At 41.3% G+C, this 17,677-nt stretch overlaps 1 protein-coding gene across 2 annotated transcripts in view; it reads left to right on the top strand.

Moving 5' to 3' along the window:
* The first annotated feature begins 6,431 nt into the window (after positions 1 to 6,431).
* Positions 6,432 to 17,677, top strand: part of LOC106574564 (fidgetin) — a 36,797-nt gene continuing 25,551 nt past the window's right edge. The window contains exons 1-2 of one of the 2 annotated variants that reach the window (XM_014150546.2): positions 6,432 to 6,608; positions 7,475 to 7,505. In XM_014150546.2, coding sequence (XP_014006021.2) covers positions 6,495 to 6,608; positions 7,475 to 7,505 — 145 coding nt within the window. In that variant the 5' untranslated portion in view covers positions 6,432 to 6,494. The remainder of the gene's footprint in view (positions 6,609 to 7,474; positions 7,506 to 17,677) is intronic. The other variant, XM_014150548.2, reaches the window with a different exon arrangement.

The raw sequence follows: 17,677 nt of genomic DNA, 5'->3' as shown, positions 1-17,677 counted from the left end.
ATATGGCGTATCACCATGGAGATGTGAGTTGGCTTCGATATCCCAACGTAAAAAAGTCATCAGGTTGAAATGCAGATAGGATGTCATTATAATTTTTTGGGGGCCTAATGACGGTCATTATGTGCCAACACTGATTGAATTCCATTTGTTAGTTCCACATTTGAGCCGAGTTGGAATAATTACCATTTAAGTGTCTCCATTAAAATTAATGTAAAATTGTTCATGGCCCAGACGTCTCTGGCTTTTTTGAGACTAACATGTTATTCTTTGATTGAGAACTGTTAAGAGGATGTTCTTTAGTTGTGGTTCTGATATAGAACGAAGGAAGAATGTGAAATGGACAGGTGATTTTATGTTGATTTAATTTGAGTACATTTAAATTATTGCATAGTGTTAAATCAAATATCATATGAATTAATGTCATTTAATCATTAAAGCATACCACATGGAAAACATTCGACTATTTAACGGTCTACAATGTACAGTGCATTCGGAAAGTATTCAGACCACTTGACTTTTTCCACATTTTATGTTACAGTCTTATTCAAAAATCGTTTTTTTTTTTTATTCCCTCAATCTACACACAATACCCCATAATGACCAAGCAAAAACAGGTTTTTAGACATTTTTGCAAATGTTTTTTTTTTTTTACAGAAATATCACGTTTACATAAGTATTCAAACCTTTTACCCTTTACTTTGTTGAAGCACCTTTGGCAGAAATTACAGCCTCTAGTCTTCTTGGGTATGATGCTACAAGCTTGGCACACCTCTATTTGGGGGAGTTGAAAAACATCCCAACATCATGATGCTGCCACCAACATGCATCACCGTAGGGATGGTGCCAGGTTTCAATCTTGGTTTCATCAGACCGGAGAATCTGGTTTCTCATGGTCTGAGAGTCCTTTAGATGCCATTTGGTAATCAAAAAACAGGCTGTCGTGTCTTTTACTGAGGAGTGGCTTCCGTCTGGCCACTCTACCATAAAGGCCTGATTGGTGGAGTGCTGCAGAGATGGTTGTTCTTCTGGAAGGTTCTCCCGTCTCCACACAGTAACTCTGGAGCTTATGTAAATAAGGTATTTCTGTCGATTTTTTTTTTTTTTTATAAATGTGCATAATTGTGCACAATTTGTTGCTGTGTGTAGATTGATGAGGGAAAAAAGTAATTGAATCCATTTTAGAATAAGGGTGGAAGGTAACAAAATGTGGAAAAAGGGAAGAGGTCTGGATACTTTCCGAATGCGTTGTGTTGACTACACTATGCACGCTTAACAATTCTGACCTTATCGTGTATGGATTAGACTGCAATCTAATTGGCAAACACTTCTCAATGTGATCATCTTTCCAGTATGCTCCGAGTGATCCACTGTGCTGTATTGATATCATGTGCTGTATTATAAATAACCCAATCAACAGCAGTTGATGCAATGACACTTACAGCTACCACCTAAAATCTGACTGACACGACATGTCTGCATGTTCATGAAAAGGATATGCTTTGTCTGTCGTGTTTCGCAGGCCTAAAGCATGTTTCTATTGAGCAGCAACAACAAACAGCAGCATGTCTGGTGTCCTTGCCCGCTGCAGTGGGAGTCCTCTCATGAGCCTGTCCACCTGAGTGGCTGTAAGTGTGTGTTTGCGCACACACACACAGACACACACACTCCCCTAATACTGCCATTCCCTTGCACATTTACACAGCAGCAGCAGCGGGCGGCCAGCCTACCAATGCACTCGGTGAGGGGATTTGGCCAGCACCTAATCAATCAATGACAGATTACCTCGAAAGCCACTTCCACAGCCATTAAGGCAGGACAAATGCAGAAATGCAACTGAACAACTTGGAGTTTTAAGCCAACAGTGGGACTTCCTGGTTATTTGTCAAAGTCACTGCTGCTGAGCTGCATGACTGGGTGCACAGAGCGAGTGTGTGGGGCGACTCACGTAGCAGACAGAGGCAAACCAGCCAGGCGGGAGAGAGAGAGTGTGTGTGTGTGTGTGCCTGAATGTGTGCGTGCGTGTGTGTGTGTGTGTGTGTGTGTGTGTGTGTGTGCCAGTACACGCGTGTATGTGTGTGTGTCCCTATGTGTTTGCGCCTCTAGCCATGACTCAGTAGGCCCAGTGGCGTTTACAGTAAATCACTTTGCCTTTATTTCCAGATTTAGTAGCTTATTGTCAATAGGCTCCGTTCAATCTAAGCTCCGACCCATCAGGCTCTTAGTCTCAGTCCATAAAGGACAGCAGGCCACACACCAGCAGAGACACACAGGCCTTTCAGCCTGCCTACTCAGTCTATTTCCTTTCTGATTCTCTGAACACTAGGCATTATGGAACAGTGACTGAGTTTCATTGTAAATACTCTCATTTTTCTCCCTTAGGCTTTCATTGCTTTTGAGGGTGTTATATTTATATCAGTGTTCTCTATTCACTGGGGCTTTCTATGCAATGTAACTGTACTTGATAAGAGACGCCAACACAATCTTATTTCACATAGGTTCTATTACCAAGGGAACGTGTTGTGTTGCACATGTATTGTAGGGAATTTAGAAAGGAGAGATTTGTATGTTAGATTTCAGCTTCCTTCAAATTGTACTTGACATCTTTGTCTGTTAATAAATATTGCAGGTTAAATGTTTGCATAATGATTTATAAGCGAGGAGTACAATTATATCTGTGATTTGAGGATTATAGACATCAAGGAAGGAAAATAGATTTGTATTCTTAATGTATGTAAAACACATTCTCTCAATTTAAATGTTTGATCTGTGTGACAGTTGATAAAAGTACTTTGCCTTTATACAAAGCTACTTGTTTTGTTTTTAAGGACGAGACGCATCTCAAATTAAGCTTTTTAAGATGTTTTTGGATCCGGCACTTCAGTGGCCTACTAAATAATGCATAATCCAATCATAATGTGACACCAGACAATGTTTTTCTTTTCATTTTCATGATGACTGGAAAAGAAAACATCTATTTTTCCTGTAATTGCTGTAAAGCAAAAGTACAGCTTGTGGTCTTGAAGTGATGAAGGGTGACATCAAAGTCCTCGGACGGAGGGGCTGTAATCCAGACAGTCACGTGACTAGGAACCCCTTCTCTAAACCCTGTGAGTGTAGGGAAGGAAAAACGTTGTCAACGTCGAGGGTGTGTATGTGTGCGTGTGTGTGTGTGTGTGTGTGTGTGTGGTAGGATGGAAACGAGGAGGGTGGAGTGAACATCTACTGTGGGTTTAGCATCACTGTACACCCCCTCCTATTCAATTAAGAGCTAAAGCTCATTAGTGGTAGCACCACATCATTACCTCTGAAATGGTTAATGACTTCAAATCTATTTAGATTAATGTAGCAGTTAAATCACGGCTAGGCCTGCTCAAATTCAACAAGGCCATGCTTACACATACAGTATACACACACACGCACCCACGCACACACACACACACACAGTCTATCTAGCCTATCCATTACGCTTAGCAAATAATATTGGTGGTGGCGGACTGAGCTCTCTTGCAAATTCACTTTCAAATTGGACTTGTGGTTCATTTGAAAACTAAATCCGAATGATAGATGACTTTGGGGGATTCGTACACTAGGTGGTATTTTACAGATTAGTGTCAAATATTTCATGCTACCGTTGAATATTCAGTGTCACCTGAATTGCTGTCTTTACTGCAATTTGCAAATTAGATGCAAATATTCTGCCTACCACAGGAGGGTAATTTATGTGTGGAGCCTACACAGTACTTTCTACATCAAGTCTGAAATACTCTAGGTACTCCACCATTTCCTACAAAAAATTATAACGTGGTAGATCCAACAGAAAGGGACAAAAATATTACAGAAATAGAGAGGAACCAACAAAATTCTGAAGAAATTCGGAGTGTATGTGACGTGTGGATATTATACGGGAAGAAAAGGAGACGTCAAATAATTCCATGTGTCCTGCCTGCTGACACAAGGACAAAAGGCCGGACACAAGGTGTGTGTATCCTTGCGTGTGTGTTTGCATGTGTGTGTGTGTGTGTGTGTGTGTGCGCGCTGCATGTGCATGCATGTGTTTGTGTATATTTGTGTGTATGCATGTGTGATTGTATATGTGTGCATTTGTGTGGGTGTGAGTGTGTGTTTACACACCCATGGCACCATCAAGAATCACAGCAAGGCTGTATCTCAGAATGACCTCCAAGCCAGTCAGCAGCTGTGTGGACCTCACAGCCACGTAGGTACACCATCACAGTGGCTGGCACACACAAAGGCGAGCCAAAACCCCCTCCATTCTCAGCCCCCAAACCCTCCTACTGATTCAACCCTCTGTCTCTGTTGCGTCACTTTCTATCACCACAGCAGTACCACTCCTAGTAGTGTGACTCACATTCAGCTGTGGTCTCCTATCAGCCGCAGTCCAGTTTAGAGTCCAGATTTCAACATAATGGGGAGGGGGAAATTCTCTCAATCTGTCAAATACTTTTTTTTGCAACAAAATAAAGGTGAGATTTACTCAACATGTGAACAAAACATGCAAATACGGTGAGTGCACAAAACATTAGGAACATCTTCCTAATATTGAGTTGCACCTCCCCTTCTGCCCTCAGAACAGACTCAATTCATCGGGACATGAACTCTACAAGGTGTCGAAAGCATTCCACAGGGATGCTGGCCCATGTTGACTCCAATGCTTCCCACATTTGTGGCAAGTTGGTTGGTTGTCCTTTGGGTGTTGGACCATTCTTGAAACACACGTGAAACTGTTGAGCTTGAAAAATCCAGCAGCGTTGCAGTTCTTGACACACTCAAACCTGTGTGCCTGGCACCTACTACCATACCCCATTCAAAGGCACTTATATATTTTGACTTGCCCATTCAACCTCTGAATGGCACACATACACAGTCCATGTCTCAATTGTCTCAAGGCTTAAAGATAATTTTTTACCTGTCTCCTCCCCTTCAGCTACACTGATTGAAGTGGATTTAACAGGTGACATTAATAAGGGATCATAGCTTTCACCTGGATTCACCTGGTCAGTCTATGTCAAGGAAAGAGCAGGTGTTCCTAATGTTTTGTACGCTCTGTACATATCTGCTTGTCTGCTTGTCTGTCGGTCTGTTGGTCTATCTGTCTGCGTGTCTGTCTGCTTGTCTGTCTGTTGGTCTGTCTGTTGGTCTGTCTGTCTGTCTATCTGTCTGTCTAACTGTCTGTCTGTTGGTCTGTCTCACTGTCTGGAGGTGTACCTGGGGACCACAAGGTGGTAGACCTACATTGGAACCTGTTTTGGGAGGTGTGATGGGAACTGGAGCACTGGGATTTGGAATAGCTCCATGCTGAACTGATGATGTCCAAACCAGAGGTCCCCGTAAAAGGCCAGTGAAACCCTACAGTATAGAGCCAGCCCTAGCCAGTCAGTCAGCCAGCCAGGCCATGTGTGATCAGGGGTTAAATTGAAAGGGAACAGAGTGGAACAGATGGGAGCATACAGTGAGAATTGAAGTGATTCTCTGTTCAAAATGGTCATCGAAAGAGCAACCCCTTTTGGGGACAGTTTTATAGCACTTTAAAAAAAAAAAAAATCCCAATTGAACCTCTTTGTGTGTCTAGGTGTGTGTGCGCGCGCACAGTCACACATGCGCGCCTGTGGACGTTTGATTACGTTGTGCATGTGCGTGTGTGCGTGCGTGCGCGCGGGTAAATGTAGACAATCTCAGACATCTCACTATTTTTTTTATTAACCTATTCCCTTTATTTCAACTGTATACAAATACAATTCCGGTCTCTCATTAGCAGGACTTTGATTGTGTAAATAAATAAAAGATATCAGCCATGACGATTGGGATATTTCAATTGAGCCTTTATTTGACACACTGAACTTCATCTGACAGTTGTTCCATCTTTGACGTCTTGTTTAAATATGATCTCCCTGCTGATGCTCTGATAGTGTGTTAACTGGGACAGTTCAGCTCTAATTAGGACTCAGATAGATAATTCGACATTGGTGCTATAATTATCATTGGGAAATACAGAACTAGGACCAGTGGAATGAGTGCGTGTGTCTGTGTGTGCGCGCGTGTGTCACACAGCAATCACACAATGGGCTACGTTCCCAGATTGTTCTCTAAATATGGGACAATGGTTATTGATTTCTTATTTGCAATTGTTTCAACAAAAATGATCAGCGCGCTATTATATATAATCCATAGATTAAAAGTATATGTTTAGACAGATCCAATCTCGTAGCCTACAATAGTCTACTGTCGCTTTTACTTGAACACAATCACGAGCTTCTGCTTATTTCCCAATACAATGTTGCCTCGATGTCTGCTGGTATAACAAGATAATAACCTTGCATAATTACCCCTTTACGCGGGACTTTGAATGTCTGGTCTTTACAGCTAGACGCATGCGCATTGCGAGGCATACTGGTCAGTCTCCGAAGCAGCTGTTTTAGGGTTTGAAATTCCAACATGGCAGTGGCTGTGGTCAGTGTTGCCTGCGCTAACTTGGAATGGTTTTAAATCCCACGCAGCCTCGCTTAACCCACCGCACAGTCATTCATCAGCAAGCTCTACCGTGGATCGATGTTACTCTAACCCCAGAGGTCGACCTGTCGCACATACAGGTAAGCCTTTCCAGAACTGGATTCGAGATGTCCGCAATTAAAGTAGCCGATATTAGGCGAGTCTTGCCTTAGCAGGGAACCCAAGCGCTTTATCGTAAAGACACCACCACCCACCGAGACATAATGAATCATACGGGATTTAACCATTCGCTGTTAAAAACAAGTTTTATTGCTTTTGCAATGCATTTATCAACGAGTTTGTTCGTTTTAGGATCGTAAAGTAGCGCATTTGCGTTTTGGATTAGTGTCACTTAAAACCGCATGGGTATGTTGTGTTCTTATGTAGGCTATCCAATTGCTATTGCTCGGTTCGAATGACAGTGCTTGTGTATGGGGGGTGCTGGGCCGATATTTGAATTGTTTCAAAGTAGCCAACTTTTATACACGCATACGGTGATTACAACAAGTATCCCTATGCATCATATCGTTCGCATCAGCGGATGCAATATCATAGTCCTTGTGACACGCCGTCTATTGTTAAAGCACGAGAGTAGCCTATGCTAGAGCTTGTGTATTTTTTTATCGGGCGAGAGCGATATCGCATGGAACTTTCTCGATAACATAATAACAGCAATCAATGCGCAAATGATCTGGTGTGAACCAAGTGGGTGCACCATCATATGATTTGCTCCCGCCTCTACAGCGCTATCCAACAGCGTTTTGCTGCCAGGGTCCACTTCCCTTGTAATAGTATGCGTGTAGGTTAGATGAGTATTTAGTAGCCCTGACTATAACGACTCACGTTAAACTGATATGTGAGAGTGGAGAATAGTGCTTCTTATGTAAAACAACCTTTGGAATTCCTCCTCGTCCAAATTCCAATTCCAATTCCAATGCTCTCCCCTCTTCTTCCCCGTTATTCGCAGCGAGACATGATCAGTAGCAGCAGCGTCTATGGTAGGTTCTTTTTGTTCCAATATTTCATTTGATTAACTGTTGTTATTTTTTTTTTTTTATTGTGTTTGTTTTGACCGTGCTTGTTTTCAAGCATGCGTTTTGTGTCAGTTTCTTTAAAATAATGACAGGAAATATGACTGATGTATGATGAGATATGTTGCATGCGTGCACATTGTTTGGTGAGAGTTTAGCAATGAAGGCCTACATGTTGATTTTTCCATGCTATCATCCTCAGGCTTGTGTCCAAATTAAAACAATTAAAAATAAAAAAATATATAATTTTGCATCATACTCTATCTAGGCCGAATTGTTGCCACTCTCGGAAAACAAATGATTACTATAGTATACATAATGGAATATTCCTGGCATCAGATGGTGGCCGTGAATGCAAACGGACCCTTGACGTTTGTCTGTGCTGCCTTTAAATGCACATAATTATGATGCCGATATGTTTTCGGGAACTGCTGCACCCACAACCCCTTTCACGCGCTGAGCTTGGGCAATAGTAGGCTAACAGGAATGTCTCCCAGGTCCACTTGTTATGTAGGCTATATTTAGAATATATTAGTCTGCTTAAATTATGACTAATATACCGGTAAACGTGTTATACTAATCTTCAAACGTTGTTATTACGGATATACTACTAGTAAATTAGTATAATCAAATTATTAGGAGAATAGACTGGAAGGTTAGCTTTTGTTAGTCTCAGGTGTGGCAAACAAACTGTAATGTAATCAAAATATATCCGTCATTGATCAGTAATTTGTTTTAATATAATGTTTATCTTAAACCAGAAGCCTACCCTACAAATAAGAATTATAGATAGTAATTATTTGTTAACCTCATCAGAAATGGCAAACAGCAGTAATTAAGCAGCTATTAATAGCACGTTAAGAGGCCATCTTTGTCACCATTAGCCCTTTATCAACATTGAACACTGAAATATATAGCCTAGTTAGGTTATTAGACACATATTTCAAATTGATAAAAGGATATTGATATATTTTGCATCAAAACCAAAATATCCCGAATGAGCATGACAATAATTCCACTTCATCCTGAATATGTGAACATAGAAGATTTAGGCCTATCCCATTTCTGGACTGGCTTTGTGACGTTGATCCGTATGCGTCGTACAAACTATTATATGAGGTGTTCATTCCAAAAGGGACAAGAATGAACTTTTATGAAGTCACAAAAAAAGAATGTTTGTGGTTTAGGTAATGTAGTATAACATTCATCGCACGGTAGGCCAGATAGAATGTTATGCACCAACTCTAATTTGTATTTCTCTGTATGTTCATGTTAAGCTACCTAGAAATAACAAATAGGACTTAGGCCTACTTTCTTCAACATCAACATGTTGTTCATTTGCCGTGTTCATTTGTCACTATGTTTTCACTTGTTGTTTTATACGTTAGTATAGAGATGAATGTTAATATTAGCCTCTCTCTCTCTCTCTCTCTCTCTCTCTCTCTCTCTCTCTCTCTCTCTCTCTCTCTCTCTCTCTCTCTCTCTCTCTCTCTCTCTCTCTCTCTCTCTCTCTCTCTCCTCTCTCTCTCTCTTAGAAACGCTTCACAGTTCGGGGTGTAGTTAGTCACATATGTTGGTTGACTATCCTTTTCCACCCCTTTACTTTACTAATTCATTCATTTAATGTAAATCCACTATATATGATAGAATAGATTTGTTTTCATTAGAATAGCCCACATAATGCAGCTTGTTATAGTGTAGGCTAATACAGCCAATAACTTCTCTGGAATAAAGATTAAGACTGTTTCAGATCGAGATATTCCGTTGCGTTGCAAAAATGTCCCTTGCTGTAATGCTGTTGCTTGATTCATTCTCAAATTTATTTTGCTTGATATATACAGCACATCTGTATTCCTGTTTTCGATTCTATTACGCACATCATGGAGCCTGTTTGCAAATCCAAATATCTCAGTTTGGGCCCCTACAGATGAGCGGTCTCTTGTCGCATAAGTCAAGGCAAAAGCCTGTGTGAACATTAAACACTATTTATTCCTTTTTTTTCTTTAAATCAGCCCAACTATCTGTACTGATATTTACTGGATTTAATTTGGTTATTTCCTAAATAAGGAAGTTGACATTCTACGCTGTTTAGTGTAGTGATGGATAGTTGGTATGCACTGAGCAGTCCCCTAACGGTGTGTTTCTACCCGGTGGTTCTCCTGATAAATTGATAGAGTGAGGGAAGTTGTGGAGGCTACAGTCACAGAGAGTGACTTATACCCCGTGTCATTTATACTGGCTGTTGCTGATGTAATGAGAGTCGTGTGTGTGTGTGTGGGACGGGGGGTGGAGTGTGTGTAGGTGTGTTGGGTGTGTGTGTGCGTGTGCGTGTGTGTGCGTGTGTGTGTGTGTTTGTGTGTGGGGGACGGGGGGTGGAGTGTGTGTGTGTGTGTGTGTGTGTGTGTGTGTGTGTGTGTGTGTGTGTGTGTGTGTGTGTGTGTGTGTGTGTGTGTGTGTGAGTGTGTGTAGGTGTGTTGGATGTGTGTGTGTGCGTGTGCGCGTGTGCGTGCGTGCGTGCATTCACTCTCACATGGTATTATAATGTTATAAGATCTAAACACTAAAGTTCACTATCCACTACACATCCCTACTATATTAGAAACTGAACTGACAGCACCACTGATTCCCCTCATTGTGTACGTAATGCCTCATTTTATGTCTATGTCAGAAGAGTCGTGATAGTTGCTCAAAGAGATAATGAAGGGGATAGTAGAGATATTAGAGAGGGTTAAAGAAAACGGTCTTCGCAAACAGAGACACTAATATACAACAGTCTCCTCTCGAGTACTTTGTTTATCTAGCTAGTGATTTCCCCTCTGACTCAGAGTGAATACAGAGAGCGGTTTGGCGTTAAGGCTAGCTGGACTATTCCCTGTGGGACTAAAGACAGGAATTAGCCTGACAGTTTCAAAACATCTGTAATGTTTACCATTAAAGAAGCCCTCTCTCTTCCAAAATTACTCCCTTGCATATACTGAACCCTGGGGAATTACTGCTGTGGAAGATGTATGTAGATGGAGTCCTTGTAATGTTAAAGAAAGAGACACTTGTCAGACGCTCTCTCTCTCTCTCTCTCTCTCTCTCTCTCTCTCTCTCTCTCTCTCTCTCTCTCTCTCTCTCTCTCTCTCTCTCTCTCTCTCTCTCTCTCTCGCTCTCTCGCTCTCTCGCAAATATCAGTGGACTTCTCTCGTCTGCCGCTCCTAACAAAGGCCGGCTTCAAATGAGATCTAGGCAGGGTTGTCATCTTTTAGCAAATATGTTAAGTGTTGTCTTTTGTGCTCTCCCCGTTTCAGCGAGCGAGGAATGACCCCAAGGGAGCCTGGCTCATGCAAATCCCTCTCCGAGTCTCTCTCTCGCTCTCTCTCTCTCTCTCTCTCTGTGTGTCCCCGAAAACTAGTCCCTGGACTTGTGGCAGCTGGCTATGTTGTCTTTGTGCGTGTCTCTCTGTGTGTGCTGACAACTCTCTCAGTGATCTAAGTTAGAGAGGCACACAGCGCTGGAAACGGGAGGCAGCTGTCTGTTGCTACGCTGTCTGTGAGACGGAGGAGCGTTCGTTCTGCCGCTGCAAAGATGAACGGCCGCCAATCCGTAAATCCTTGACATCCAGCCTGCCCCTCCCGGCTCTCCTCCTCCACTCCCTCCTCCTCTTACTCCTCCTCCTTCATTTCTTTTGGATCAGTCTGTCAGCTCTGGCTGTCTGTTTAGATGTTTTTTTGTGTGTGTTTGGTGTTCCTCTGACTGACAGTGTATGGGCAAAGGCATTCTTTTGGAAGGTATGATAGTCCCAGAGACAAACGCCAAAATCCTTCCTCTAGCCATTTGAACAGTGATCTGTTTGTTCTTCCCCTCCCTCAGACTGTCATCATGCTGTTATCATTCTGAATGCTGACAGCCCTGTGTCTTGTGGGGGTTTAGGAGAGAAAGAGGTCTCCTGATGTACAGTATCTGGTTTAGCACAGTAATACTTTTACTGTATCTGGGCTAAGAGCAGATATACATTGCCTTCAGAAAGTATTCACACCCCTTTACTTTTTCTACCCCATAATGTCAAAGGGGAATGATGTTTACTGTCATTTTTACAAATTAATAAAAAATGAAAAGCTGAAATGCTTTGAGTCAATAAGTATTCAACCCCTTTGATATGGCGAGCCTAAATAAGTCCAGGAGTAAAAATGTGCTTAAGAAGTCGCATAATAAAACAAGCAGACATTTGATACACACTTTGGATGGTGTATCAATATTAGAGGTTGACCGATTATGATTTTCCAACGCCGATACCGATTATTGGAGGACCAAAAATATATATTTGTAATAATGACAATTACAACAATGCTGAATGAACAATGAACACTTTAATTTTAACTTAATATAATACATAAATAAAATCAATTTAGTCTCAAATAAATAATGAAACATGTTCAATTTGGTTTAAATAATGCAAAAACACAGTGTTGGAGAAGAAAGTAAAAGTGCAATATGTGCCATGTAAGAAAGCTAACGTTTAAGTTCCTTGCTCAGAACTTGAGAACTTATAAAAGCTGGTGGTTCCTTTTAACATGAGTCTTCAATATTCCCAGTTGATACGTTTTAGGTTGTAGTTGTTGTAGGAATTATAAGACTATTTCTCTCTATACAATTTGTATTTCATAGACCTTTGACTATTGGATGTTCTTATAGGCACTAGTATTGCCAGCCTAATCTCGGGAGTTGATAGGCTTGAAGTCATAAACAGCGCTGTGCTTCAAGCATTGCGAAAAGCTGCTGGCAAATGGAGGAAAGTGTGGTTTGAATGAATGCTTACGAGCCTGCTGCTGCCTACCACCGCTCAGTCAGACTGCTCTATCAACTGTCAAATCATAGATTTAATTATAATATAATAAACACAGCAATACAAGCCTTAGGTCATTAATATGGTCAAATCCGGAAACTATCATTTAGAAAACAAAACGTTTATCCTTTCAGTGAAATACGGAACCGTTCCGTATTTTATCGAATGGGTGGCAACCCTAAGTCTAAATATTGCTGTTACATTGCACAACCTTCAATTTTATGTCATAATTATGTAAAATTCAGGCAAATTAATTACGGTCTTTGTTAGGAAGAAATGGGTGTTCACACAGTTTGCAAGGAGCCAGGCAACCCAAACGGCTGCATATACCCTGACTCTGCTTACACTGAACGCAAGAGAAGTGACACAATTCCAGGCACTGATTGATTATATGCAACGCAGGACAAGCTAGTTAAACTAGTAATATCATCAACCATGTGTAGTTAACTAGTGATTATGTTAAGATTGTTTTTTATAAGATAACTTTAATGCTAGCTAGCAACTTACCATGACTCCTTGCTGCCTGCACTCGCGTAACAGGTGGTCAGGCTGCTACGCAGTTCCTCGTGGATTGCAATATAATCGGCCATAATCGGCGTCCAAAAATGGTGATTACTGATTGTTATGAAAACTTGAAATCCGCCCTAATTAATCGGCCATTCTGATTAATCGGTCGACCTCTAATCAATATACCCAGTCACTACAAAGACACAGCTGTCCTTCCAACCTCAGTTGCCGGAGAGGAAGGAAACTGCTCAGGAATTTCAGCATGAGGCCAATGGTGATTTTAAAATAGTTACAGAGTTGAATGGCTGTTATAAGAGAAAACTGAGGATGGATCAACAACATTGTATTTACTCAACAACCCCAACGTAATTGACAGAGTGAAAAGAAGGAAGTGCGTGCAGAATAAAAATATTCTAAAACATGCATCCTGTTTGCAATAAGGCTCTAAAGTAATGCTGCAAAAAATGTGGCAAAGCAATTCATTTTTTGTGTTAATACAACACATTACTGAGTACACTCTCCATATTTTCAAGCATAGTGGTTGCTGCATCATGTTATGCGTATACTTGTAATCGTTAAGGACTGGGGAGTTTTTCAGGATAAAAAAATAAAAGGAATGGAGCTAAGCACAGGCAAAATCCTAGAGGAAAAACTGGTTCAGTCTGCTTTCCACCAGACATTGAGAGATGAATTCACCTTTCAGAAGGACAATAACCTAAAACTCAAGGCCAAATCTACACTGGAGTTGCTTACCAAGATAACAGTGGATATTCCTGAGTGCCCAAGTTACAGTTCTGACTTAAATCTACTTGACAATCAATGGAAAGACCTAAAAATGGTTGTCTAGCAATGACCAACAACCAATTTGACAGAGCTTGAATAATTTTGAAAAGAATAATGGGCAAATGCTGCACAATCCAGGTGTGCAACGCTCTTAGACTTAACTATAAAGATTCACAACTGTAATCTTTGCAGGTGCTTCTACAAAATATTGACTCAGGGGTGTGAATACTTATGTAAATCAGACATTTCTGTATTTAATTTTCAAAACATTTGCAAAAAATGTCTAAAAACATATTTTCCCTTTGTCATTATGGGGTATTGTGTATAAATGAAAATAAATAAATGTAATACATTTTGAATTCAGGCTGTTACACAACAGAATGTGGAATAAGTCAAGAGGTATGAATACTTTCTGAAGGCACAGTACTTTAGGTATCACCATATACCCAGTAATAAGGGGAGGGATGTCTTTTTTGTATGGATGGATATTTTCATTATGGTGACGATAGTCAGCACTTTGTATTCATTTAGTATTTTGAGTATGGTATTTTGAGTGGGCCCCATTATTGTAAAATCTATTATTATTCATTTTCGTAACGTAAAATACATTCAACATGTTCGCATAGTGGTGGATCCATTACAAGTGGGTTTCAGGGAGGTTTTTTTTCTGACGTTGTAATTGTGTATGGTGCAGAAAGACAAGTGTGAGAGCCCAGGTGTGTGTTGAGATTTGTGGTCGTAAATTAGTAGACAAGTAAAGGAATCAGTGTGTGGCCTGGAAGGGGAAGCAGTGTCAGACAACAGTCCACTAGTGACCATCTACCGTTTAAAACACTTTACCCATCATGCAACTATACCCATCTGTGAACACTGAGACAGAGAGCACACATCTCGGGAACATCTCACTGTTTCTTCATCCAGAGTTCAGCGAAATTCACCTTGGTGTGAATACAGGAATTAAAATAATATCTTCCCTGTGCATGGCAAGTGCTCAAAGTGTTTGAAGTTCCCCTGTTTTTTTATGTAATGCTCAATTTTCATAGGTTTAATCAAATCGAAGCTATGGATTTTTTTACCTCTCTTTTTTTCACTGCCCATTTGGAATTTTAATCAGTAATTTCTCACCCCGCGTGGCTCTCTCCTGCTCAATCTCTCCATACTACCCATGGCTAAGATTCTCTCTTAGATATTAACACATTCTACCGAGATGATGGGAAAAGTTAAATATGCTAAAGACTTATTAAAGCTAACGTCCCGCTACCGGATATTCGGCTTCGTTAGATCCACAATAGACCACGGCTTATCCTGTACATTGTATTTTCAAATGAGACCTTCTGCAATTCTAATTAAGTTATTGATATGGACATCTGAGTTAAACGGTGCATTGATATGCGAAGCGGCCTCGCGTTCATTTGCCTGATGAGGGAACCAGTTACTAAACGATGACTGCTTTTTTCAGGGCTGCTGGGGGGGAGAGAAAAAGACAGCAGCAGAGAGAGCGAGAGAGGGAATTGAGTCATCTCTCATCTCTCTTCTGCCTGTGATCTGATCCTATATCTTACTCTGTGCGTCTCGGCTGGTGTACAGCTTGATTAGGCAGACGATCATTGGAGAATCGCGCAATCTCTCTCTCTTTCTCTTGTCAGCCACGGTCAAGTAAGTCCCTGTCTGGCATTTTCATTCACCCAGCCCCTCTCTCCGCAGAGCTGTGTATGTGTGTGTGTGTGTGTGTGTGTGTGTGTGTGTCTGACAGCTTGGCAGGCTGCCAGGGGGTGGCACAAAGGACCTTGAGTGGCTGGGCTGGGTGTGTTGTGTGTGTGTGTGTGTGTGTGTGTGTGCGGCACGGCCAGCACGGCAGCCTGTGGCCTGTCTCCGGGAGGGAAGGGTGAGAATCAGACAGCGAGGACGGAGGAGAAAAGTGTTTTGTAAAGTGCCGCGTCCAGCAGAAGCGTGTGCATAATCAGGTTGATCTGCGGGGGACCTGTGGAGAAGGGTGTGTGTCTGTGTGTGGCAATGTGTATGCAAGCATGTTTGTATCATTGTGGGTGTGCGTGCCTATTTGTGTGCTAGAGTCTCTATCAGGTTTTGTGTGTTTTGTGTCGGGTGAAGGGTTTGGCTGCATGGATAATGTAGGACGGTACTGTATGCGCTGGGTAATGAGATGCAGCTCCGAGCTCCTCAACCTAGTTTCATACATTATCCATACCGGCAGATACACGTGTGGTTTTGACTTGTGAGTGGGTGTGCGTCAGTCGTGGGAGTTGTTTTGCGTCAAAGAGGGCAGAATCTTTTTTTTTAAGACACCCGATTCAATTGCTTCAATTATTTTAAAAAGGTTTTGTTCGACGTGTAGGAAATATATCCTCTTATACTTTTAACTCACCACTCGCTTGTTTTAGTCTCATTAGATAGAAAACATGCAAAAAATCAGTGTGTGTTCTTCTTGTATGTGTTTCTGTTCTTAGAGTGTGTATGGCAAAAGAACCTCATCACATTTAGACAGAGTGTTGAATTGAGAGACTTGGCCAACTTCCATCCTCCACCCGGTCGACACATTAATCCTGTTCTCCACACTCCTCTGGGCCAATGAGAACCCTGGGGGGTCTCAATGACATGATTACTAATGTGTGCTTTGGAAAAAAGACTGCCATTGTGTTCTGCAAAGCTCATAAACCACTGTATGATTTGTCCATTGTTGTCAAATCACTTTGCTTTCGCCAGGAACTAGGCATTTCACTGAAGGCTTAATGCTTTTGAAACCATCAGCAACGTATTCGAGTTCCTCTTTTGTTACTTTGGCCGGGAAACTGCCAAGAGCGCTACTCTGAATATTGTTGTCAGGAAAGAAAAGGGGGTTTTGCCAGAAGAGTCCATTGAGCAGACTGAATGGACCATTCATATTTAAGAAGAATTACCCAGACGCCATATTGTTGGCGCAACAAGGCTAAACGCTCTCCAACAAGGGCGACATTGTGGGTATTTTGGCGAGGTGTGAAAGTGTAGAAAGCATGGGTCCTTAAAAAAGTTTTTTTTTAAACTGCGGTGGGCCGTATGAACGGAATAAAATCATTTTTGCAATATTATGAAAAGGGGTGTGAGTATTTTTAAAGTGGTAGTGGATAGGACTGGTAATTGGCAGGGACCTCACGGTACAATATTATCACCATACTTAGGTGTCGATACAATATGGATTGTGATTCTCACGATTCTATATGTATTGCGATTCGAAGATGGAAAGAGACGGAGAACAAGCCATAAAGGAAAACATTTTTTTTAGTACAGGTACAGCCAACTAGCGCAAAAATAATATTGCAATATTGTCAAAACGATACGACACGAAATATCGTTAAAAAGTAATATGCCGATATCTACAGTAACTATCGATTTTTTCCCCCCCATCACTAACTGGTAACTGTAGATTTATCTTAGGGTCAAACATATTTGTCATTTTAGAGATGATCGTTTTATGGTTGATCTTCAAAGCACCACATTAAATTCACAATGTATTGTTACGTAAGCAAAGGTTCACTTACTGTTCGCTGCTCCAAAATGGGTTTTATTGAAGCTAGTGATACAGCAACATTTTAACTGACCCATATTTGTCCTGTGCCAATGTCAGTTATCCCTCTCTTTTCATGAATTTTACAATGTAACCCAGTTATTTGCTACAGAACACCTTCCCCCAGCATTCTCCACTGATAATTCTAATAGCAGAATATTCTTAACAAACTTTAGAAGGTACTACCCAGCTAACACATTTTGGTTCCAAGAACGTTGTAGGAAAACCAAAGGAGAACCTTTAGGGAATGTTACGGGAATATTCTGTGCTAGCTGGGTACAGTACCACACCTTTGAATTTGTTCTGTAAGCACTAGAATACCTGCTCCCTTGGAAGGCAGTCCAGTCCCGTTTACAGTACGGTATTAGCTCGCTAGGCTATAGGCCTTAGCATAATGTCATCTAGTCTAGGGCCTTTATGTCACCCTGGCCATGCATTCACCCGGGTATTAATCACCACTGT

Source organism: Salmo salar, chromosome ssa16, assembly GCF_905237065.1.
Source record: "Salmo salar chromosome ssa16, Ssal_v3.1, whole genome shotgun sequence".
Classification (NCBI taxonomy): domain Eukaryota; kingdom Metazoa; phylum Chordata; class Actinopteri; order Salmoniformes; family Salmonidae; genus Salmo; species Salmo salar.
This window is presented reverse-complemented; position numbering and strand designations above follow the sequence as displayed.